Consider the following 25,767-nt stretch of genomic DNA (forward strand, 5'->3'; position numbering starts at 1 on the left):
TTGGAATGTTCCTTTGTTCTGCTAAGGCACTGAAATCATCGTGGAATGTTTCTTTCTGTACAGATTTAAGGATAACAAGCTTGGCTGCTAAAAGCTCTTCAGGAGTTCTGACCCTTTTGCATATGTGCCATCCTCTGCATTCATTTGTGTGAGTATTTGAGATCGGCTTGAATGAACGAACTATGTGGATAAGCAGTGCGGTAGCTCTCAGGAGTGCTTTCCAGGAAGAGAAGCGTTTAAAGCGTTCTGAAGTAAGATGCCTTTCTTCAGCGAGAGTTACAAAACTTGTGACATGAGGTCAGATTTCTCCATCCAGTTCTGGCATTACCAACTCAAATGTCTTTTCAGTTTCTTGTTGAACTGTGAGAGGTTTGTGTAGAAAATCTAGACCTTTAAACCACTGTGTGTTAGCAAGCTGTGATGCAGACACTGATCTGGTGGCAATATCGGCTGGGTTCTGATTTGTTCGTACGAAGTGCCACTGTTCTGGGACCGTACTTTTGACAGATTCGCTGCACTCTGTTGTGTACATACACAAAAAAACGCCGGGTCTCGTTGAATATGTAGCCAAGAACTACCTTAGAATGGTGGGCTGTAGACGAGGGTTCAGTTTTGCCTTGCCCATAATAAATCCTACATGACTTAGTCCTTCTTCAGTAAAAACTTGAAGATAGGCCACCGCAGCTATAGCCATGTTGGATGCGTCTGAGAACAGACATATCTCTCTGTACTTTGAACTGGAAAGTGAGAGTAGGACATATGTACGTGGTATATGGAGATTTTTCAGATCTTGTAAGGAATTTTTCCATAATTCCCATTCCTCTTGTTTGGACTCAGGGAGTGGGACGTCCCAGTCGCTTGTGTCATGAGATTTCCCACAGTAAAGCTCTTACTTTTATAGTAACTGGAACCAAGTGGGTCGTAAAGGCTGTTAACGACAGACAACACTCCACGACGAGTGAAAGGCCTCTCAGACTTTGTGACATGAAAGGTGAATGTATCTGACTCCATTTCCCAGCATAGTCCAAGACTGCACTGACTAGGAAGGGTTTCTTTAGTAAGATCCAGGTCTTTTATGCCTTTGGCTAAATCCTCTGGAGGAAAGGCTTTCATCACTGTGGTTGAATTTGAAGCTATTTTGTGGAGTTTTATATTTGACTGTGCAAGAGATTTCTGGGTACGCTTCAGTAGACTGATGTCATCATCTTCGGTTGGCAGAGATATCAGAGCATCATCAACGTAAAAATGTCGCTCAACACATTGGCGAGTGTCTGACCCATGTCCACGTTCACCTTCTTGTGCTGCACGTCTGAGACCATAGATTGCAATGGCAGGAGAAGGGCTGTTTCCAAAGACATGTACACGCATCTGGTACTCCGTGATCTCTTTTGACATGTCGTTGTCTCGGTGCCACAAGAACCTTAGGTACTTCCTGTGATTATCCTGTACCACAAAGCAATAGAACATCTGCTGAATGTCAACAGTCACAGCTATAGGTTCTTTTCTGAAGCGCAACAACACTCCAAGGAGAGAATTGTTCATGTCGGGTCCTGTAAGAAGGGTGCTGTTCAAAGAAATACCATGGTACTGTGTACTGGAATCGAATACTACCCTTATCTGGTCTGGTTTCCATGGATGAAAGACTCCAAAGATAGGTAGATACCAGGATTCCTCATTCTCTTTGAGTGGAGGAGCTAGTTCGGCGTGCCTGTTTTCAAACATCTTTCCCATGAATTCTTGAAAGTTTTCTCTAACAACTGGTCTTTTGTCCAGAGTGCGTTTCAAGGAGAGAAGTCATGAGAGTGCTTGATCTCGATTGTTAGGGAGAAGTGGTCGGGGTGATTTGAAGGGTAAAGGAGCGACCCAGAAGTTTCTCTTATCTTTGTGAAAGTCCTTCTCATGATCTTTAGAAAGGCTTGATCTTCAAATGAAAGAGCACACTTGTTGTCATCTTTAGTTCTCTCGAACACTGAGTGACCAATGTCATTAGATGTCTTTGTAACTGCATTTAGACTATTGTGTTGATTGAACTCCCCACCATGCTTTGTCCTTTCTTTCAAAGATATGTGACTTCCGCAAGGAGTAAGGAAAGAAGGTCTGCCATTTTCTAGCACATTCGTCCTAAAGCTGCTTACAGTCGGCTTATGAGCATTACCAAGGCAGACTTCGCCGATCAGGTCCCAGCCTAGATCAAGTCTCTGGGCGAAGGGAGAATTATGAGGACCATTGATTTGCTGCCTGACCTTATGCACTCTAATAAGATCTCTCCCCAACAAAAGCAGGATTTGGGCATTTGAATCTGGAATGAATCTTGTAATTGATTTGAAGTGAGGATGACAAAGTGCTATCTCTGGGGTTGGAATTTCTGACCTGTTATCAAGGATTTCATTGCATTTGATAAGTGGAGGAAGATCGATGCTCACACCTCCACTACATGCTTCTATCTGGAATCCATATGCTTTCCTGCCCATCATCTCCATGACACCTGCACAGGTTCTGAGTGAGTAAGAATGTGGGTTGCTTTGAATGTCAAACAAATCAAAGAATTCTGAACGAGCCAAGGTGCGATTACTTTGGTCATCAAGGATTGCATAGATATTGACTGCATGCTCTGATTGTCCTTTCTTATACACTTTCACTAAGCATGTTTTTGAACAAGAACGAGCTGAATGGTTACTACCACATACCTCTGTGCAAACTGGGAACTTACAGCAGCTGAGTCACTGAGGTTCTCTTCTCTTTCGATTTCATGTTTTGTATGCACTTGTTCTGCTGGATTTGAGGTCCAAGGAGCCGGACCTGGATGCATAGCTGTTGAGTGGAATTCACTTTCACATTCTCCGCATTTCAGTGGCATTCTGCAGTCTCTGACTAAGTGAAAGGTTGATGCACAACATCTAAAACACACACCATTTTCCTTAAGATAGGTTCTGCGTTCCTTGATGGGCTTCTCTCTGAATCCTCTGCACTTTACAAGGGAGTGGGGTTTGTTATGGATAGGACAGATTTTGGTTAAATCATCTTTTCTCCTTTTTCTCAGTTTGACATTTCAGTGGAGTGGTTATATCTGTCTTGTGTGCAGAAATGAAACCTTTGGATACAGTGTTCCTAAATGAGGGCTTCTCATACCTGGGAGTCATGGTGTTGCTGGTAGACAGCTTGAAGCTGGGGTCATTTCGTGTCCTTGCTTCGCAACATACAAATTGTGGAAAAAGAAAACGGAGAAAAGTGCACGTTGTTTTCATCTTTATACCTTGATCCGATGGAAACCCACCTCTCCTGCAGATTATGCGGCAATTTATCCACTATAGGGTTGATACCACGGGCAGTGTCCAAGTAGGTTAAACCTGGGAAGTAGCCTTCTACTTTGGCAGATTGTAACTCCATGAGAAGATCTCAGAGTTCTCTTAATTTGACATTGTCTATGTTTGATATACGAGGAAAATTGTCGAGCTTACTGAAAAGTGCACTTTCTACAATCTCAGGGGCTGCATAACACTCTCTGAGTCTGTCCCAGACCATTTTCAAGGCTAGTTTGGGTTGGTTTATATTCACAGATCTGAATCTTTTGACATATTCTGATGACTCTTTGCCAAGCCACTTTGCTAAGAGGTCAAGTTCCTCACCTGCTGTCAGATCCAGTCCTTCAATTACAGTGATGAAAGAAGCTTCCCATGCTCTATAATTTTCAGGACAATCATCAAATTTGGTAAGTCCAGTGGTAACAAGCTCTCTGCGTGCAAGATATTTTGTGAAGTCCGTCATGTTGGCTGCTTGGGTATGATCTGCTCGAGGAGTATTGTATGGCGTTGCATGTTCAAAGGAATGCAGATGAGGAGCATTGATCGAATTAGGTGAAGGTATCTCGCTCTTGAAAGAACTTCTTTTAATGGTGTGGATGTTTGGCAACTGTACACTTTGAATTTGAGAAATTTTTATTTCAGCTGGTTTCTTGACCTCGCACCTCGTTGGTTGTTCATCAGTCACAACATGTGAAGTGGTGTCATCGTTGCATGAATGATTCATCTGAGTGATATCATGTATTGCTGATGACTGATTCGTGTTGTTTTGTAATTAACTTCCAGGGATGCTGTCTATGACAACCCATTTTCTTTGATCCTCAACATACTCATTTGTTCATTCTTAAACAGTTAGAGGTGTGTCTGAACTGCTTTTAGAATCGCTGTGATATTCACTCACCTCTGCTGCAGCTTCCAGAATTTCAGCCTCAGCAAGCTCAGCTGCCACCTCCTTTTCAGCTTGCAATGCTTCCAATGTAGCCTCCAATGTGGCTTTTTCCGCTTCTAATCTGGCCTTTTCCTTTTTCATGTGCAGCTCTCTTTCTGCGAATGATGCACGAGCTCGTGCCGCTTCAGCCACAGCTCTAGCTCTTGCCGCTGCATCACTGGTTGAAGATCTTGAAGATGTCCGCTTAGAACTGACCAACGAAGCTTTCCCAGATTTGCTAGATTTATCCTCCATATTTATATTGATGCTTGCTTTTCAGTAGCTTCTCAATAGCTTTTCACTATATTGTCCTCCCTTCATGTATTATCTTTACGAAGTTAGAAAGCAAGTTAAACTCCATCCATTATAATCAAGAAATGCTAGTTGAAGTTTCAGCATTTATTGTAACTTGATCTCACAACATTACGATGGATCAGAGTGAAACTAAAGAAATACAATCTCTAATTAGACTCATAACTAAACATGGCTCTAAATAACACAACTAATAACTTTACATAATGTCAAAATATACTTTTGAGTTACCCAAAGCAAGTAAATAAAGAAAACTTACAGCTATTGCTCTTCAAAACTTCCAAAGGCAAGGAATGATTAGGATTATCCAAAGAAAAACACTCAGAGCAACATGCATCGTCCATGTGCCTAGCTGCACTTCCTGATATATATATAACCTGCAGTTTCTTTAACAACCACTAGATGTCAACACCATAACAATAATAACTTGGACACATACTGTGAAACCGATACAGAACATTTAGAATAAGATGGTAAATGTATACATTTTTCCTCAAACACCCAAGAATATAAAAATAACATCCATCACTAAACAAACAGTAGTGACACCTGCTGGAAAGTTCTACACCTCCCACTTGGTCTACTGATTCTAAAATCCAAGTAGGCCACCATAACCAAACAATTCCCTTTTAGACATAACATTTCTCCATAACCATGCAAATAACATTGCATACTTTGATATGAATAAACGTATTACATTATAACATGAATAATTATATCTTCAAGATGGTTTTAATGTCTGAAACAACACAAATTGTTCTTGATGACCTAACAACCTCCTTTACCGAAACACACTACCAACGTCGAGGAGGACGGTAGTGGGGAAAGTCTCGATCCTTCACCGAAACACACCATGGTGGGGAACCTTTACCGAAACACACCATGGTGGGGATCCAGTACCGAAGCACACCATGGTGGGGATCCTTTACTGCTCCTCCACTGGAAGCAGAACCACCAACCTTCTAACATCCCTGTGGAGAATGGTGGAGGGATAGTTTTCCTCAACTCGGTTTCTCTTGGATTGCCCACCGGAAACTGGACAACTTCGACATGTTGCTACTCTCACATCTCGTACTACACCCCTCGCATCAGGACACACTTCCACGACTCGACCCAGCCTGAACTGGCCCCTCAGTGCGTTCTGATCAGCTAACCATACCAGGTCACCTGCTGCAGCATTTCTAGCAGGTGCATGCCACTTTTGCCGGATGTAGAGGTTTGGATCGGCCAGCTGACTCCAATGCTTCCAAAACTTATTAACCTCAATCTGGATTGTTCTCAGACGTACAACGGGGTAAGTTGGATACTCAAACCCTCGTGAGTCCCCACTGGGTCCTGCATGACCAAGCAGAAGTGAGTTGGGAGTGATTACTTCCACGGTCTCATCTTGTACCTGAGCTCTGGCACCGAAGGGTTTGGAACTCTAGCACTGTCAGATTACATCCCTTGCCAACACTACTTAACGCCCTCTTGAGTACACGAACTGCTGCCTCAGCTGCTCCATTTCGATGGGGAGAGTCTGCCGGGTGAAACACCCATGTCCAATCGGTTCCTTCAACTACTGCTTTCCTCTGGACCCGATCCTTGTGTTACTTAGGAACTCATAAAGCTCCTGTAATACTGGTTTGGCACCCATAAAGTTGGTCCCTTGGTCCGACCAAAGCTTTCTTGGGTGACCCCTGAGAGCTGTGAAGCGCTGGTATGTTTTCAGGAATCCTTTCGTCAGCAGATCTTCTACAATGTCAGCATGTACTGCTCTTGAAGCCATACAGCTGAACACCACTCCCCAGATTTTCATCTCCGTTCTTCGTTTTAGGGACCGAAAAGGTCTAATGTTGTAAACTCGAATGGTGCGGCTGGTTTAGTTCGTTCAAGGGGAAGTTCACCCATTACCTGTTTACACATTTTTGCTTTGATCTTCCGGCAATGCATACAAGAATCAACAACATTTCTGGCAATCCTTGAACCCCTTATCACCCATGCTTTAGATCTCACACGGAGGTGTGTGCCAGCAACCCCTTCGTGGTTAGCTTCATGGGCCTCTCAAGTGAGAAGAGCGCCGATCCATGCCTTGTAGGGAACTAAAGGTACACCAATCTCTCCCTGGGTCAAATCCTGGACTCTACCATGACATCTCAGGAGCCCTGAAGCCCCATCCCTGCTGACAACAAGCCTGTTTAGCGTGGTCACAGGAAACATAACTCCATTTTGGGCGGCTAAGCATAGGTCTTGGAATGCAACTTCGCGTTCCTTAACTGTCAATACTTCCTCCCACTTTGCTGGCTTGGAGGCCCTACATACACGGGCCAACCACTTCTTTACAGCTCTGCGGACATAACCAACTATTCCACAAAGTCTAGTAAGAGAACTGCACCTTGTTGGATCCACTTGGTCACTCAGCGCGGCTCCCCACAGAGTCTCCTCTTCCTTAGTCTCAGTTAAGGCTACTTTCTTCCCTTTTTCAGAGGACCGTGAAGCCCCGCTTTCTCCATCTGTGACTATTGGATCTTCACCAACAAGACTGCCAAGATTTAACAATTTCTTGGCTTGAACTCTGGTAAGGACTGCTGAAAAGGCTTTTCTCTGGAGCCTACTCACTACCTCTCTAGCATCAGCTGCCACTTCTGAGGAGAAACTCGGGACCTTTCTGCCACACAGAATTCTCACACAGCAGATCAGGAGCGCACCCTCTTGTGACTAGATCAGCGACGTTGACTTTGCCTGGTATCCACCACCAGTCAGTTACAGGTCCAGCCTTCTGAATCTCCCCGATTCGGTTCGCAAAAAAATGTCTGGAAACCATAGCTCTCTCTCTGGATGGCTCCAAGCACCGTCTGACTGTCAATGAAATGATACCACTTCTCCACGTCTAACCGTCCATGCTTCAACATGTATCCTTTCAGACGTGTGGCAAAGACAGCCCCACATACCATCACCTTTCTGGTTGAGAGGAGTTAACTTGGCCTTTGACTCCACTAGCCGAGTGACTACACCATTTGATTTCTCCCATCTTAAGTAAAGTACTGCACCATAGGACTCACAGCTCCCGTCAGAAAATGTGATTCCCCAGGGTCTACCTTTCCAGCCAGAAGGCGTAAGGCTTCTGTAGAACTTAATACTACTCAGACGAGCGTACTCCTTGAACAGCTCTATTGCCTTGCCTCTGAGCTCGTCAGACAGAGGTACATCCCAGGTATCATTAGTAAGCTTACCAGCTTCCTGGAAGGCTCTTCTCACAAGGATTACTCCTTTCTGCTTCACAGGAGTTACTAGACCGATCGGGTCATACAGTCCGGCGATTTGACTCAGTAGAACACGACGAGTAAGTGGGTTTGGTGTTCTTCTACTTCCCCTTCAGTGAGGTCAATCTGAGTTCTCATCTTCTTCCTACTGGAGAAGTTGATAGAGACCATCACAAAGAGTTTGTCCTCTTGCACAAGGTAACCAACCCCCAGGGCTTTGTTATCTTCCTCCCTTAACTGGTTGGATAAAGTCAGAGTCACTGTTTTGGACTTGGTATCTTCTCTCCTCCCACTTTGACCAGACCGGATCCAAGGCTTGAGGTAGAAACCTCCTGTTTTTAGTATCTTCTCCACTCCCTCTTGAATCTTGTTTAGACGGTGTGGTTCATTGTGAGATGTGAGGAGATCATCGACATAGGAGTCTTCCTCGATTACCCTTCTTTCCTCCATCTCAGAGAACTGGGGTAACTTTGCGGTCTCTTGCATGGCAACCTGCGCAATACATCCCGCAGGTTTATCCCCCATGTTCACCCTCACGACAGTGTAATCTTCAATCTCATCCTCCGGTGAGTCCCTCCATAGGAATCGATGCACATGGACTTCCTGTTCCTCCAGCCAGACCGAATTATACATCTTGGTGATGTCTCCGATGGCTGCATGTTCTCCCACCCGAAATCTAAGGAGCACCGCTCTGATGGGATTTAAGACATCTGGGCCTTTAAGCAAAATACTATTCATACTGACCCCTCCAAACTCCTGGCTACTGTTCCAGACTAGTCGTACTGGCGTAGTTACTGAATGGGGGTTTGGGGCGGTTAGGTGACTCACCCACCACAGGGCACCCTTCCAGCTGTCCATAACATCCTTAGTGAGCTTAATAGCAGCTCCCCTCTCTACCATCTCGTGGACTTGCCTCGTGTAAGCTTCTTTCCACAGAGGGTCGCTCATGAGCCGCTTCTCCATTCTCAGGAATGTTGCTTCCACAGCCTTTCGGTTGTTAGGAAGAGAGACCGGGTTTTCCATCCAGGGATACTTCGCATCCCAGTGGGGCTGGTCGCTGTGCGCATCTCCCTCTCTGAAGGTTAGACCTGCCTTTATTATCTTCAGCTCTTTCTCATCAGCTAGGGACATCTTTCCTCCCGGCGAGCACTTTCCACAGCGACATCCTCCACAGATAGGATCACAGGCAGCACCAATGCTGTCCCACTTTAGCCACTCAAGGACCTCTTTATTGCACACTGCTGTCGTTCGAACTTCTGCTATGTTTCCTTGCTCCAAATGGCTTCCTGGCCTTACAACCAAGTGTTCTTCAACTTTGACGGCTACCGTCCTCATTGAATGAGCAAAGTGCGTCTTCGACCACCATGCAGCCACCTCCACATCTTCAAAGAGGTCTGGATGCACACCACTCACGATCTTGCCCAGAGGACTATCCCACAACACTAGATCGCCGACCCTTTGCAGTCTTTGTGGAGCTAATCGGCCTTCACGAGTGCTGATTAAAAGATCAATCTTTTTTGGGCAGGCCAGTTCTCCTGGCTCTACTTCAGGGAAAAATTGCTCTAGCCGCTCCGATTTCACCACTCGATCCACTTTAGCGATGTCTTCCATCCCATAGCAAATCATCTCTTGGAGTTTAAGAGTTCCTCGGGAGGTCCACACTTTTATTTTTACGAGATACCCTTTTCTATCAACTCTCACCTTCATCGTACTAACACCATACGCGACAAGGGAAACCGGTTCACCATTCAGTCCGAGCCTTTCTGCAGCTTGGTGTGTAATGTAATTCGTGTCAGAAGCAAGATCAACCAAAGCTCCAAGGCTCTCTCCTCTCTTTGTCGTGACGTGTACGAGCATCATAAGGACTGGATGTTCTTTCAAACCACTTTGTTGTATCAGACTTTTGCCAGGACACACTGTTGACGTCGTCTTGTTAGTACAGGCTCTGCGGACAGCTTCCAATTGGTGATGAGTCAGTCCCAACTCAGCGAACACAGCCTCTTGCTCCTCTGTTGGACCTCGAGCTCCCCTCTTTTCCTTTTCTTTATTTTCCCTTTTAACAGTGTCCTTCTTTGTTGACGCCTTAGGGCAAAGGAAATAGTGGTGGTCCGCTGGAGTGTCGCCTTTCTTACACTCATCTTTACGACAGAGAAACTTTGGAGTACAGTCACTCTCGACTCCGTGAACATCCAAACACTTTGTACATGCTTTTACCTTTTTCACTTGAGCTTTCTTTTCTGACAGATTGGCTTTTCTGAAAGTTTTACAATGAAACAGTTTACCTCCGTGATCTCCATCACCACACATGGCACATGGTAACTGCTTGGATTCTCTTTTGACTTCACTTACTGTAGTCTTAGTGAAATACTTCTTCTCTCTATCCATCTGTCACCTGTTTTCTCCCGGTGGCTTGGTCTCTCAGGAGCATTAGCAGGCCATGGTTTGCTGGGCAGCAACTGCTCCAACCTCACGAGCAATGACTTTTGGTCTTCCAGGAACATCAAGAGCCTGTCAAAACGGTTTCCAGGATGGACGTCATTTACAGGATTTCTCACACACATGAGCCACACTCTTTTCACAACATCAGGGAGTTTAATCTCCAAAGACCGAATCACAAGTTGATTGCGTACAGCATCTTCGCACCCCAGGTCTGAGAGATCCAGTACTGCCCTCTCCACTGCTAGAATCAACTCTAACGTTTCTCGTGGCTGATGGTTCTTTACAGCAGGTCGTGATTGAAGCTCCAACACAATCTCTTCAGCCGTGTGTGCTTTGTCACAATAATGGTTCTCCAATTCCCTGAAGATATCATTCGCATCTCTGCACCGATATAGCCTGAGTTCACTTTTCACAGACTCACTTATACTATCCAGTAAGTGAAGTTTCTTGCATTCCCTAGACCCTGTAGGTTCTGCTTGTGCCTGGATACTTTCCCATTCAGCCTTCCAACGCCAATAACTCCTCCGGAGAATTTAGGTAAGCTTATTGGTGTGAGCTTTATTCTTGGTCGGGCCCACTGAGAGCTGTTATCTGCACCAGCGTGCGAACCAGGGTTACTATATGGCATGCTACTACTTTGTCCCATGCTGAGATCAACAGGCGGAGTAGCATGATCGCTCAACAATTGTGGCGTGCTGGCAAAAGTTGAATGTAGGGTGAAACTGACACCAAGCCCACTATCAGACCTTCTTGACTGCAGAATGGGCTGTAACATTTGTTGGGAGGCATTGTGTGCAGTAGCTGAGCCATACCTGCTTTGAGGTTGACTAGTGGCTGTAGAACCTCTGGCAGCACAAGTAGAGATGCTTGCTCTGTCTGTAGACATGAATGAAGGAGAACTTGTTACATATACAGTTTCCTGCCCCTCAGCGGGTGGACTGACAACAGCAGGCTGACTGTTAACAGGTGGTGTAGCAATAGCAAGAGCTACTGGTTGGGTAAAGGTGATGCTATCTGCAGTTGTAAGGCTGTTGATATCTGTTATGACATGCACACCAACCACATCATTGCCTCCCTCATCTTCATTCTCGGCCTCCTCACCATCGCCTTTTAGTTCTGTACTGTCCCTCTTCATAACCTCATCCTCACGTCTGTATGTCCACCCATCCATCAGTTCTTTTTTATCGTCTCTTAATTATAAAAAGAGCATCCACTTGTCTCTTCCATATGGTCGATAATGTCTCCAAGTGTACACAGCATCCCTGAGTTCATGGAGTTTCCTTTCCAGTTTACCACTTTCGACCCTTTGCTGCGCCCATGGCACTTTACTTGTGCCGAGTGCCTCAGCTCGATTAAAAGCAGATTTGAACTGTTTTACTGGCTCTGCATATTTAGTCTACAGCATTTCCATGATTTTACTCTCAGTTTCAAGGAATTTTTGCTCACTGGCATCTCTCCTCGCCAGAGTGTCCCGTGACTCACTGTCATCATCTGTAGCATCTATTTGGTTTAGTGCGTCATCATACTCATTACTGACATCAAGGAGTTTGTCATAATCATCTTTCAACTTCACTAACTCTTCTGACAATTCAGCTTCACGTAAACGGCCAGCACTGACATTAAGGCGGTTTATTCTTGTTGTAAAGATTCGTTGTGCATTTGAGCGTTTCTGTTTTAAGATCTGGTTTTTCTTCTGCCATTTCTGTATCTTTTTTCCTCTTCCCAGTGATCAGAAACACTAAAATCACTTCTTAGCTAAATGACTCGTTCAGAAAGATTCGCTTCAAAAGATTCGACTCAGCTGTTACGGCTGATAGTCGCGTTGTTATAGCCCCGCAGCTGTTATTAATCACACAGTCTTACTCACGGTTATTCGGCACTTTAACGGCCCCGTTAGCTCTTGACTTCGGCTCTTCCGTTGCAGTGGTGTTGTTAATGGCCGCTTCCTTCTCAGTATACGGGTCTCCGATCCCGACTTCTGTCAACAACGATGGCTTCTCCCCTGCTCGGTGCCCGTGAATTTCCTTGCACGGCTCCGACGGCGGTTTACAACTGTCCAGTTTTCTTCTAAGCTACCTGCTATAGCTCAGTAAACTCCCCACTGGAAGGGTTTCAGGACAAGCACGGCGGATACAACTCGAGCCACTTTTTGAGCATTTATTGAGCACACATACATCATACGTCATATGTGTCGTTTAGCTCGTCAGTTAACTAATCACTATAGATCGCTAGGTTGTAAACCTGCAATGAAAACAAAACAAAAATCAGAAAGAACTAATGAAATTACACGATCATGCGATTATTATTTTTCGATCTGAATTACTAGCAATGCCAGTTTACAGACACTTACCGGCAAGCGTACCAGTCTTGATCAACAGCCGGTTTCAATATGCATAATATTTGAATCTATTTTGAATCAGTCAAATCTGACTCCTGCAGCTCGTGTTAAATGCAGGATTGCCAAATCCGCATTTTGGGTTTGTTTTCCCTGTGGGTTAAAGGTTTGAAATGTTGCTTAATTATATTTGACTAAAATGCATGCATTGAAACATTTTGCATGTTAAGTTTTGTGAAGGAGGGCAACTGGTAGGAAGCTTTTTTTTTGTTTATGGTCAATATGCAGAACAGTGCCTTGAGGTATGGAAATTACATTTTCAGTTTTGATATTTAGGATATGGTCACTGCACTACCCTTGGGCACTACTTTAACCACCAACCAACCACATCCCAGCCCCCTGCCCATAATCACTGTTTTCTTTTTGGAAAACTAATATATGGTCACCCTACATGGCATTCATGTGTGCATAAAACTACTAGGATGGTACCTCTGTTCCACAGACACACCCAGAAATTAATGTTGAATTTCTTTGCTTGTTAAGATAATGTAAACCCATGAGGCAATAAAAAAATTAAACATATATCATATTAGGGCTGTCGCGATATACCGGTATTGACAATAACCGTGATATATACAATAAATAAACAATTATCGATATCGTGTTAATTTAGTGTATGAGGATATACCGGTATTAATGATAACCGCAATATTTAAAATGAACAGTTCTCTTATGATGACACCACATGTAAATACTTGGTAACAGTACCTGGTTGAGTGCCCAGGTGGCAGTATTGTGCCTTAACTCTGACACCCGTCACACAAGAAGAGGACGCAGCACTCGCAGCTACTCTGAGGAGAGCTGTGTTCATCAGAGTAAGTTATTATTTTACTAGTCATAGACTGGGAAATATTATATAACCTATTAACAGCGGTTTTCTGTGTTCATATACTTAAGTAAAGGGTGATTATTTTAATAAGTACCGCATTTTCTTTACTAGTCTTATTTTTGTATTTGCAATCAATACGGCCTGTGCGTAGTAACGCTTCATTTCTTTCTTTGTTCAAATCTATGAACAGTTACACGATTAAAACGGATCTTGAAAAACTGAGCGACCACATTGCTACATTAAACTCTGTAAAATGTTAAGTTGGTCACAGTGCCATGCACTTAATGCCTCGTCTGTGGTCATTCTTCAATAAGGTTCATTAGTTAACATTAGTTAATTACATTAGTTAACATATATAAATAACAAATAATAATGAACAAAATTTCCACAGCATTTAGTAATCTTAGTTCATGTTTATTTCAGCATTCACTAATGCATTGTTAAAATCACAAGTTGTGTTTGTAAATATGTACTATGAACATTGAATAACTCGATTTTTATTAACATTAACAAAGATTAATAAATTGTGTAATAAATGTATTGTTCATTGTTCATTCATGTTCGTTAATACATTAATGTTAACAAATGGCATCTTATTGTAAAGTATTACCATTAACATTTATTCATCATACTGTTGAACTTGACAGTATTTTCTCTTTTGTTATTTCATAAGAGCTTCAAAAAAGACAGAGAAAGCCAGAGTCTTGTGCCCTGTGTTTATCAGTATCAATATTATGCTCGTTGGGTGAAAAAGAAAAACTCAAACAAAGTAAAAAATTATTTGACTGATATCTTCCCCACCCCAAGGTTTCTATAGATATCACGATATATCGGCATCGTGAATTCTTATGGCCACAATAACCGTGATATGAAAAATCTAATATTGTGACAGCCCTAATTCATATATCTTAAAACTTCTGGTTACATGAGCTTAAGTTCTTTTCAATAAAATCCATGCAAAAGTTAATATCAAATCATTTTAGAGTACAGTTATAGGATGTACCCAATATTCTTCAGTTTTATGCAAAACAGAAATACAACAAATAGAATATCAGATCTCTGTCATATGGGAAAAAAAATTATGCAAAGTTTTTTTTGCAGAGTTTTACAAATAAAAACTGTAACAATATATCTTACAAGATAACACGATGTAACCTTGCTCTCACTTGAAATGTGTCCCCACATTGATTCCTTTAATTTGATGGTATTGGACCTGGAAAGTCCTTGAATTTAAAGTTGTTCAAGTTGTGGAAACACTGATGCTGTAACGTTTCTGTTTTTCTTTTCATTCCTGAACGTTTGCACGCAATCTGTACATTATATGCGAGCTTATGTGCTCTGTCCATGTACAGCAATGTAGCAACACATTGTAGTTTCAAGCAGAGATACACTTTTACAATATGCTTTAACCTCCCGCACTCGTCCATCACCATTTTAATCTTCATATGTGATCCACTCATTTGTCAAGCTAACTAACTGTTTAATTGGCGAGTTGGTATAATTAGAGCTATCCGCTACCGCTCTGTCATGAGCACAATTAAACACTTGGCAAACAGAATGTAAAACCTAGAATATTTAGGTCGATTTTGTCTTTTATATAATCTTTTTTTATATAATTATGTATAATTTTACAGTTTAGAAATTCAGCTTTGAAAGCATCCAACCATTTTGATGAACTCTTAAACAGTGCTGCCTAGTTCCTCTAAACCAGGGGTGCCCAAACTCTGTCCTGGAGAGCTGGGCTGCATCCGAAAACTGAAAAATGCTGCCTTCGGAGGACGCATTCCAATGTAGCAAGGAATCAAGGCACGTTTGAATTCAAAGTTAGCTTCACTTCCTGTCTCCTGAGATGCCTTCATCTGGCCAGTTTTTAAAGGCAGCATAGATGTTTCGTTTACTGCCTTTGATATCCCACAATCCTGTGCGCTCCATTCCGTGAGAGTTAAGCCAAAAAATAAAGATGGCGTCTGCAAGTTGTGGTTGGTGATCAGTTTGTGTGTAAATGTATGTTTCTGAACAACGTTTTCCACTTTTCATGCCATTTCTAGCGAGAAATTAATATTGCAGTAATGAAATATACACCTAGTTATCACCAAAGCGCTCTATATATTGCTGTAGATCATTAAATCATTCATTGCCTCAGAAGCCTGTCCGAAATCCGTTTCATGAGGTGCCTTCGGGCAAAAATGTTGCCTGCAAAGTCATTGCCTGATTACACAGCAAGGCACCAAGTCACCTGCCTAAGTTTTCGGATGCAGACCTGGTGTCCTGCAGAGTTTAGATCCAACCCCAATTAGACACACTTGAACCAGCTAATTAAGCTCTTACTAGGCATACTAGAAACCTCCAGGCAGATGTGTTGAGGCAAGTTTGGGCACCCTGCTGTAAATCCAAGTGTACCGCCAGTGGGCCCCCCTAGCGAAGAAAAGAATAAGCATATTTTTCAAAACTACCTTGGTTCCAAATGCTGTAACTTTTGATTACTTCATGTAGGGCTGTGCAAAAAATCTAATACTATTTTCTAGAGATGTTCCGAGACCCTAAACAGTCAAACCTCGGATCGTTTTAAATGTGACCTCATGTTGCTAGTGGTTGAATGGTATGCTAACTGTATCTTAAATAGCTTGCATACAACTTTATCTCGCGCGTCAACAATTTTACCTCACTTTCTCTGCTGCGGGCGAGTTGGGCTCTGCACTTGCTGGCATCTTCCATGTCAACTTTCAGCAGTATGGCAAGCTGAATGCTGTGCCAGACAGTGCGACTCCTGTGACCTGTCCCTGAACCCTCAGGCGCACTAGCGCACCCACTCGCAAATCAGACAACCACGCCTCTACTATCGCGGGCGTTTTTTTTTTTTTTTTCACTTTTTTTTTTATTTGAATATTAATTTTCCCCTTCGAAATTCGTTTTTTTAACTATTCGAATACATATTCGAATGTAGAATATTCGTTGACAGCCCTAATCTGTGTATATAGCTGTATATACTACTAGCCCTGTGTAAATTAATATAATTATTTTATGGTGTGCTTCAGACTGATCCCTTAATAAAACATGAACAAATACATGGTGAACTACTGTATTCATTACAGTATTTTTGTTATCTGACATGAATTTGACAGTATTATTTTCTTAAGCGAAAAATAATGCAGCCAAAAATCTAACACTGCAAACTAAAAAAGGTATTTTGGTTTTACAATATAACTGTATAAAAAAAAACTTCAAAAAATAAATCTAGGAATATAAAAAATGATATATTAATCAGATAATCTCTTTACAACAAAACAAGTAAAAAAAAAAGCAATCGTCTAGGCATAATTATTATTATTAATGGAGACATATTATTATTACTACATAGAGACATAGCTAAATCTACTGTAGGCTACAACAGTAGCTTAATATATTGTCAATTTACTCATGTTAAACCAAACATTTATTTTAATGGGCTGCCATGAAGATCTTTGAGTGTCTATGTTTATGATATGACAGTTTTCTCAAATGAAACGGTACATTCTCATGAAGTGACGTTTTATGCGTTCATGTCCTCATATAGTGAGACACGGCAGAGACTACAAGATCCAGTCATATATAGATCAGTGCTACTAACGCGTTTTCATTTCTTCTTCGCTGCTCTAAAAGGGTTGCTTGTGGCATCACAGCACAACTTCCTGTGTTTGCAATGCATTCTGAGCAGCGAAGAAGAACCGTGCAGCGGTTAGGCAAAGCTAGCGGTCATAACTATGTTTTGTGTAAGAAAATGGTATTGGATCGGTATATGGGTTCATGTACTCGCCGATGGCAGAATTTGTTGTGGTCTCGAAGATATTTACGATACTAGTATCGGAATCGGAACAACTCTACTATTTTCATACACATAGTGTCAGTAAAAGGCGCATGCATTTAGATATGGGTTGCCAGGTTTTTAAAACAAAACCTGTCCATTTGCTTCAAAACTAAAGTCAAATGGCCTCTTGTCCATTTCAAAAGCGGTGTAAAAGTGCTTTTAGCTCCCTGAGGTTAGTATGGCTTGTTTTGTTTAGTGCATTGATTCTCAAAGTGTGGGACATGGGTTGCACAAGCGAAGAAAACTGTAAACTCCAAATCTTGTTTTCCTCTCTCTTTCCTGCTCTTCTCAGGTGGTCTGACTAATGGCAGTGGCCGTTATATTTCTGCTGCACCGGGAGCAGAAGCCAAATATAGGAGTTCAGGCAGTACCTCCAGTCTTTTCAGCTCTAGCAGTCAGCTCTTTCCCCCACCACGAGCCCGCTACAGTCGCTCAGATGTCATGCCTTCGGGACGTAGCCGCTTATTAGAGGATTTCCGGAATAATCGCTTTCCCAACCTGCAGCTGCGAGACCTGCCTGGTCATATGGTGGAGTTCTCTCAAGATCAGCATGGATCCAGGTCCCAATTCCCCCCATTTCATACTTTTGCAGGATTTTGGAAATCCTGGAATGTTTTTTTTTATATTTTTTTTATACAGCTTTCCAGTAATGGAAAATGGGGAAGATTACCTTAAAACCTTGAAAAATAATATTAGTTGTGTTTTGAAAATGTTTTAGAATCTTGTTACTTTTAATACATTTTTTTATCTTGTTTTTGCACATTTTGTAATGTCTGATGTCTGTTTTTTAGTCCTACATCTGCTTGTTAACCATATTGTAAATGTTTCTCATAATAACAGATAATTTTCTGGACATTTTTGACCGCTTTTGACACATTAATTACATTACATTACATTTAATCATTTAGCAAACGCTTTTTTCTAAAGTGACTTGGATAAAATGAGAACAATAGAAGCAGTCAGGTCAAAAAAGAGAACAACTGTATACAAGTGCCATGACAAGACTCAGTTAGTCTAGAATAGAACGTGTAGCCAGGTTTTTTTTTTTTTTTTTTTTTTTTTTTTTTTTTAATGAAAAGACAAGAAAAGGGGAAAAAAAACTAGTATTGTTTGGTTAAGTGCTGTCGAAAATGATGAGTCTTTTGATGTTTCTTGAAAATGAGTAAAGACTCAGCTGTACGAATTGAGATTGGGAGGTCATTCCACCAGCTGGACACAGTCCAGGAAAAGGTCCCTGAGAGTGATTTTGAACTTCTTTGGGATGGCACCACAAGGCGTCGTTCACCTGCTGAGCGCAAACTTCTGAATGGCACATAAGATTTAACCAGCGAGTTTAGGTATGTTAGTGCTTGAATAAGATGCGAGCGGCTACTGGTAGCCAGTGTAACATGATGAGGAGATGAGTAACGTGAGCTTTTTTTTGCTCATTGAAGACAACCCTTGCTGCTGCATTCTGGATCAATTGCAGAGGCTTGACAGTACATCCAGGAAGGCCCGCCAGGAGAGCATTACAATAGTCCAGTCTGGAGAGAACAAGAGCTTGGACAAGAAGTTGGGTGGCTTGCTCTGACAGAAAGGGTCTAATCTTCCTAATGTTGTATAAGGCAAATCTGCAGGACCGGGTTGTTGTAGCAATGTGGTCTGTGAAGCTTAACTGATGATCCATCACAACTCCTAGGTTTCTGGCTGTCCTCGAAGGAGTAATGGTTGACGAACCCAGCTGTATAGAGAAGTTGTGATGAAGCAATGGGTTAGCTGGAATCACCAGGAGTTCTGTCTTCGTAAGGTTAAGCTGAAGGTGATGGTCATTCATCCAGCTAGGAATGTCATTCAGCGTAGCAGTGATAAGAAAAGCCATGATTCTGAATGACAGATCCTAATGACGTCATGTAGATGGAGAAGAGAAGTGGTCCAAGAACTGAGCCTTGAGGAACCCCAGTAGCAAGGTGTTGTGACTAAGAAACATCATCCCTCCAAGACACACGGAAGGATCTGTCAGAGAGGTAGGACTTAACCCACAGGAGTGTGGTTCCAGAGATGCCCATCTTTCTGAGGGTGGACAGGAGAATCTGGTGATTAACGGTGTCAAAAGCAGCAGACAGGTCCAGTAATATGAGTACTGAGGATTTTGAAGCTGCTCTTGCTAGTCGCAGGGCTTCAGTAACCGAGAGCAGAGCAGTCTCAGTTGAGTGGCCACTTTTGAAATCAGATTGGTTGCTGTCCAGGAGGTTGTTCTGTACAAGGAAAATGGAAAGCTGGTTGAACACAGCTCACTCCAGTGTCTTTGCAATGAATGGAAGAAAGGGAATTTTATTTTAGATAATGCATCACTGGAAACATTGCAGCAATAGCAGTTGAACACTATTAAAACACTATTGTCATAAAATGTCCTGAAAATTAATAAGAGTTTGGGAACGTTCTACTTATTCCTTTAAGTATTCCTTTAAATTTACACAAACACTTTTTGTTTATTGAAATGTCCTTTTCTCAATGTCCAGGTTTATTCAGCAAAAGTTGGAACGTGCAACTCCAGCAGAGAGACAGATGGTGTTTGGGGAGATCTTACAGGCTGCTTACCAACTTATGACCGATGTCTTTGGGAACTATGTCATACAGAAGTTCTTTGAGGTAATTCACTAAAATACGATAGTGATGACCGCATTTGACAACCGAATTAACTCCCGTCAAATACAGGTAGTGACAACCGCATTTACAGTAATTATATGCAGTGTGTACGGAACCAAACTGAACAACTAGTTGATGATGTCACAAGAAGCACACAGATGTGCGTGTATTGTCAGGCATCAAGTGTTTACCTCAGGTTTGACAGGATGGCTGAGTGAGCTGTATTGTGGACCAAGCAGTTGCAGTTAAGGTTGTTTAAAAACAACAGTTTAAAGAACAAAACTAGTACGCCTCTCCCAATGACATGCAGCACAATCATTTCGGCAGGACACAGCATCACAGTATGGTAAGGGAGTAACATTTCCATTACATTCTTGAGTTATTCGGCCAATCACAACACCCTGGATAGCTGGCCAATCACTGTAAACTTCGGTTTTCAGAGTGATGAGCTTTGTAAAAATCAACGCCTTTCAGAAAGGCAGGGTATAGAGGAGCCTTAATGTAAAGTATGTACAGATGCTCTGACAGAAAGTCTGTGTGTGTGGCTGACAGAGATGCTGTTTTTAAAGTGTTAGAGATGTGCTATTTTCCTTAATGCATAACTTTAATAGGTATATTTTCCATCTGTAAATGTGAAAAAAAGCCATGGAAATATTTCCATTTTGCTGTCAGAAGTGTATGAGCTTTTGCTTTGAAAGTGAAAGTCGTGACATTTGCCAGGTATGGTAACCAATACTCAGAATTGGTGCTCTGTATTTAACCCATCCAAGTGCACACACACAGTGAGTAGTGAGTGAGTAGTGAACACACAGTGAACACGCAGCCGGAGCAGTGGGCAGCTATATCTAGCGCCCAGGGAGCAACTGGGGGTTCAGTGTAGGGCTGAAACGATTCCTCGCGTAACTCGATTAAGTAACTCGAGTAAAGTAACTTTTAATTTATTTTAAATCTCACGTCAGGTTCTTTTGAAATGATTTTTTTATGTGACAACGCGTTTACGTCACCCACAAAGCGGAAGGAGACACAAGCGCTAGGTCCGAAATCGTATACTGCAAGGAGTCAGCAGTGTTTTGATTTGAGGGTGCGGGCAAATGTAAAGAGAACGTCGTGGCGCGTGTCCATTGCAAGATAGAGCTGTCTTACCACAACTAGGACCCTATGATTTCCGCGATGCAGAAAACGCGGAGGGAATCGTAGAATCCAGTCATAAAAACAGAATTTACAGTTTAACGCCGAATGGCACTGAATTTGCCAAATTTTAAATGAATTAATCAAAAATAGGTCATTGCACTTACATCAAATCACGATATGGACTAATATCTGTAAATATTAAGCCGGAACAGTCTATTTAAATATAAATCCTGCATGTTCTGTGTGTCTCTGTTAATGAATGGAGCAGAAGCGCGACTTCCTTGATCGCACACACTGAAGCGAGTGTGACGCTCGCGGTTAATTCAGTGTCTGCTTTCTCACTAAATAAGGACATGAACATATGAACAACATCTCCAGAACTGCTCTGACAGTCACTTCATGAGCACTTGAACGTTTGATTTAAGTAAAACTAGCATCACATCACATACACAGAACTGTAAAGGTACATCAACCCGTCAAAATAAATGTCTGGTGTCCTGACATTTTATCCTACCCGTCAGATTTTCCTACCCAGGTTTATCAATATCGCGTCAATATAATTAAGCACAAACACATTTTATTTGATTACTCGATTAATCGATGGAATTTTTGGTAGAATACTTGATTATTAAAATATTCGATAGCTACAGCCCTAGTTCAGTGCATTGCTCAAGGGCACTTCAGCCATGGTTATTAAGGGTGGAAGAGTGCTGCTCATTCAGTTCTCCCCTTCTCAAAAGAAGACATGCCTATGCGTCTGAAAATGTACATTAACCCCTTTGCGTGCAAGCATCACCGATGTCCCAAGTTTATTATTGTTTCACTTTCACAGCACGTTAAACATCACTCTTACTTGATCTTGACAAACTGTGCATCATTTGAAAGTTTAAAGACTCTAGCTTCGATATTTGACCAATGTTTTGATAAAACATTGTTGCAGTGACAGTTATTTAGTAATTTATGTCAGGAGTGCAAAATAATAAATCCGTATTATGCCTCATTTTGAATAGATATTTACTAGGGCTGGGACAACGCGTCGAGGTAATCGGTGACGTCGACGCAAAAAATACGTCTACGCAAAATATGCGCATCGATTCGTCAACCTGTTTTTATTTCTCTAAAAACGTTTGCAAAACGTTTACCTTATGTGCGCTGAATATACGCGATGGCCGGATCAACATTCTGTCCAACGTTATATAACCAATCCAGGGGTTTTTCTGCATTGATCTTTTTTTTTTGGTGGCTGTCAAAGCCTTATTTGATAGGTGAGTGATGCCTGACAGGGCGCGTACGAGAGAGAGCCCCGACTGCGCGCGCACACTCAGTCTTCAAACAACACGAGCGCTTCTTGCTCTCTCTCTCCCTTGTGCATATTTATCAAATATTTATCATTACGATAGAAAAAGGGTGAAACACCAAAGTTTCACGCGCGCTCGCGCACTCTTAGTCTTCAAACTACACGAGCACGCTGTCTTGCTCTCTCTCTCTCTGTCTCTCTCTCTCTCTCTTTCTCTCTCTCGTGCATATTAACCAAAATCATTAGACACGATAGAAAAAGGGTGGAACGTGAAAGTTTCACGTGGAGCATTCAGAGATTTTTTTTTTTCTCCATGACAGGCTGCTAGCTCCCACAGTTAATTTTTTTTTGGAAAAGCACTCTCTGTATTAGCTTAAAGCCCTCAAGTTTACATTGGTTACTGTATTCTTTCAATTGCTCTAAACAAGTCTTTTGGGTGACCTTTTTTATTGAATGCTAGACATCAAGTTGTTATTTCCATCTGAAAGAAGAACTTTTTTGTCAGTAAGCTAGGCCCTATGTGTTCAGTAAGCTTGTTTCATTCAGCTATGTGTTTTCAAGGCTTCAAGGTTTTATTGAATGCTATATCTATACAAGTGCAAAGTAATGCATTCTTAGTCAGTCTTTTATTTTGTAATTTTAAGAGCAATAAACATATATTGCAATGTTAAGGAATTCATGTTTTTTTTTTTTTCATTAAGATATGTACATCAACATGTATAAATTGTTAGTAGTCAATTAATGGGGAGATAATCGAAATCGAATCGGTCTGAAAAGATTAATCGTTAGATTAATCGATGCATCGAAAAAATAATCGCTAGATTAATCGTTTAAAAAATAATTGTTTATCCCAGCCCTAATATTTACCACTCTTTCATATTCAGTCATGTCAACAGCGGTTTATTTGTTCACATAGACTCACCGAACAGCGTCAATAAGGATTTATATACCAAAGATGCAAATCTGGGGAGATATGTGGATTTACTTACTGATGTTTACTTCATATTTATTCAGACAGAATTGTCATTTCTATTCATTTTCCACTGATTTCCACAGAGATTTCCCACTGCTGTCTCTGTGTGTGTACTCCTCAGTGCTCATGCTGTGTGTCAGACAAACTCTATTTGGTCCTTCGCCTTGTTAATCTTTAGAGTGTCATAACCAGACACCGCCAAATCGTGTCACATGCTTCCTGTACACTTACTGGTAGTTATCTGGCCATAACAACACTGATACACCTCTGTACACACGAAATATCCGAATAATAAACCCGCGATTACGAAAGTAAAGCTTGGTATGAGATTTTCTTGAGATCTGGGGCATTTTTATAAAAAAAATCGATGTAAAAGGCTATAAATAGCTTATTTTTACAACAGTAAACGACCAAATTCCACCCGTGATCGCAAAAGGAAATTATTACAAACACTCGATCAGGGTTTAAAGTGAGTTTTGAGTAAAAGTGTACTGATGTAAAATTGTCTTATGTAGCTTGATGTTAACGTTAGCTCTAATGCTACTAATAGCAGGTGCATTTCTTCATAATGCATTTCTGTCACAATTCATGTAAGGTCATAATAATGTTTTGTTGTATTTTCATAGTAAGACTTTTGATAAATAAGGGCTAAATGCTTACTGAGACTGAAGTGAGATTGCAGTTTAGTGGATTGTAAAGCTTGAAATACTAGAAAAAACTTTGTTATAAAGATGGAATAAAAGCAAAAGAATAATGATAAAAGAATAATGCAGATAATGTGTCATACCTGGCGGAGGTGTGAAAGACTTGTTTGGTGAGAACAATAGAATCACGAATGGGGGAGTTTTAAGAGACAAAAACACATAAAAAGCACACGTGTTTACATGTGAGATCTTACAGAGATGACAAGTGCCATAAATCAATCAGATTAGCCTTCTCTAAAAACACATGACATGGCCTTAGAAAATGTTTCATAAAATTCAGTTTTACAGATAAGATTATGGAATTTTCATATAAAGCTTTGGTAGACTCGTGGCTTTAGGTGCACTATTTATAAACTCATATCCTACATCAACATTTTTTTTAATGCATTTAAAAAATGTTTTTAATATTTTTATTTTTGTTTGTTTGAGCTTATATATTTCTATAATCATAACAGTCTGAGTGATTCTGATTCCTGAACAGTAAACTTTGAAGTGTCAGCTTTGTGAAGAAATGTCGATTATGTATCTAGTCAGAAAGAATCATGAACAGAAACCTTTTTATTTTGGGTATGTCATTTCTGTCTCCATGCCAAAAAAATGGGTGGTGACTGGTAAGAGGTTAATGATTGTGAAAAAATAATAATAATTAAATTAAGCTTTTGTGTGTGATGACTTCCATTATGCATTTCTGTCTTTGAGAGTAACTGCTTTCTCTGATTACTTACTACAGTTCGGCAGTATGGATCAGAAACTGGCACTTGCAACTCGTATCCGTGGTCATGTGTTGCCACTGGCTCTGCAGATGTATGGTTGTCGTGTAATTCAAAAAGCTTTGGAATCCATCTCTTCTGACCAGCAGGTAATTGTAAGTTGCCTTTGGTTTTCTTTCCATAGTACACATTAAACAACAATTTTAGGGATTGTTTGATTGTTCTGTTACTTTCTAAAGTAGGCTACAGTCCCAATAGAATTTTAGAAACGTTTTTAATACATTTAAGTCTACATGTAATAAAACAGAATATGTTTAGAAATGGTGGTAGTTCTCAGAACTGCAGAATGAGTAAAATTAATTGTTAAATTGAAGGTTTAAATGTTTTATTTCTCATGTCAGAGTGACATCGTAAGGGAGTTGGATGGCCATGTGCTGAAATGTGTGAAGGATCAGAATGGAAATCATGTGGTGCAGAAATGCATTGAGTGTGTCCAGCCCCAGGCTCTTCAGTTCATCATTGATGCCTTTCAGGGACAGGTATCAGCTCCACAGACACTTAAAACACCCAGAAACAGGATTTACTTGCATGCTGGTGGCAGACCAAATATTGGTGCATATTATTTCATGTCTGTTAGCAAGTTTCTTTAAGAAACTTTGTAGTCTACTGTAGTCTTTATCAAAGGAAAATGCCACCTTCTTTCAATATTCCACTGTTCTTCCTTCAACTTGGACGAGTTGATGCGTACCTCTCCCATCGCAGTGTGTGAAGTCAATCCCTGTAGCGCACAGTGCCACTATGCTGGCATTTAGCTTAGCACCATTCATTCTTTACGATTCCAAAAAAACTTCCCCTTCCCCTCTAACTTGCGTCAATACAACCAACGTGAGGAGTTTTCAGGAGTGATGATATTGCTGCGCTGAAGTCGAAGTTATACTTTTTTATCTGCTTAGAAATCGCCACGTTTTATTTTGTGTAACCATACTTTCTTGTGTAACCCCTCATGTAACCTCTTTTAAATAGGGAAAACATTATAACA

The 25,767-nt window shown here is 41.4% G+C and overlaps 1 protein-coding gene and 1 long non-coding RNA gene across 6 annotated transcripts in view; one reads left to right on the top strand and one right to left on the bottom strand.

The window, feature by feature from the left end:
* Positions 1–25,767, bottom strand: part of LOC127938360 (uncharacterized) — a 172,068-nt gene that overhangs the window by 96,843 nt on the left and 49,458 nt on the right. The gene's annotated exons all lie outside the window — the stretch shown is intronic.
* Positions 1–25,767, top strand: part of LOC127938353 (pumilio homolog 2) — a 167,821-nt gene that overhangs the window by 95,174 nt on the left and 46,880 nt on the right. For 3 of the 5 annotated variants that reach the window (XM_052534927.1, XM_052534930.1, XM_052534928.1), the window contains exons 15-18: positions 17,581–17,848; positions 19,787–19,916; positions 24,749–24,883; positions 25,130–25,267. In XM_052534927.1, coding sequence (XP_052390887.1) covers positions 17,581–17,848; positions 19,787–19,916; positions 24,749–24,883; positions 25,130–25,267 — 671 coding nt within the window. The remainder of the gene's footprint in view (positions 1–17,580; positions 17,849–19,786; positions 19,917–24,748; positions 24,884–25,129; positions 25,268–25,767) is intronic. The other 2 variants (XM_052534929.1, XM_052534931.1) reach the window with 1 other exon arrangement.

This window comes from Carassius gibelio, chromosome A20 (assembly GCF_023724105.1).
Source record: "Carassius gibelio isolate Cgi1373 ecotype wild population from Czech Republic chromosome A20, carGib1.2-hapl.c, whole genome shotgun sequence".
Lineage (NCBI taxonomy): Eukaryota > Metazoa > Chordata > Actinopteri > Cypriniformes > Cyprinidae > Carassius > Carassius gibelio.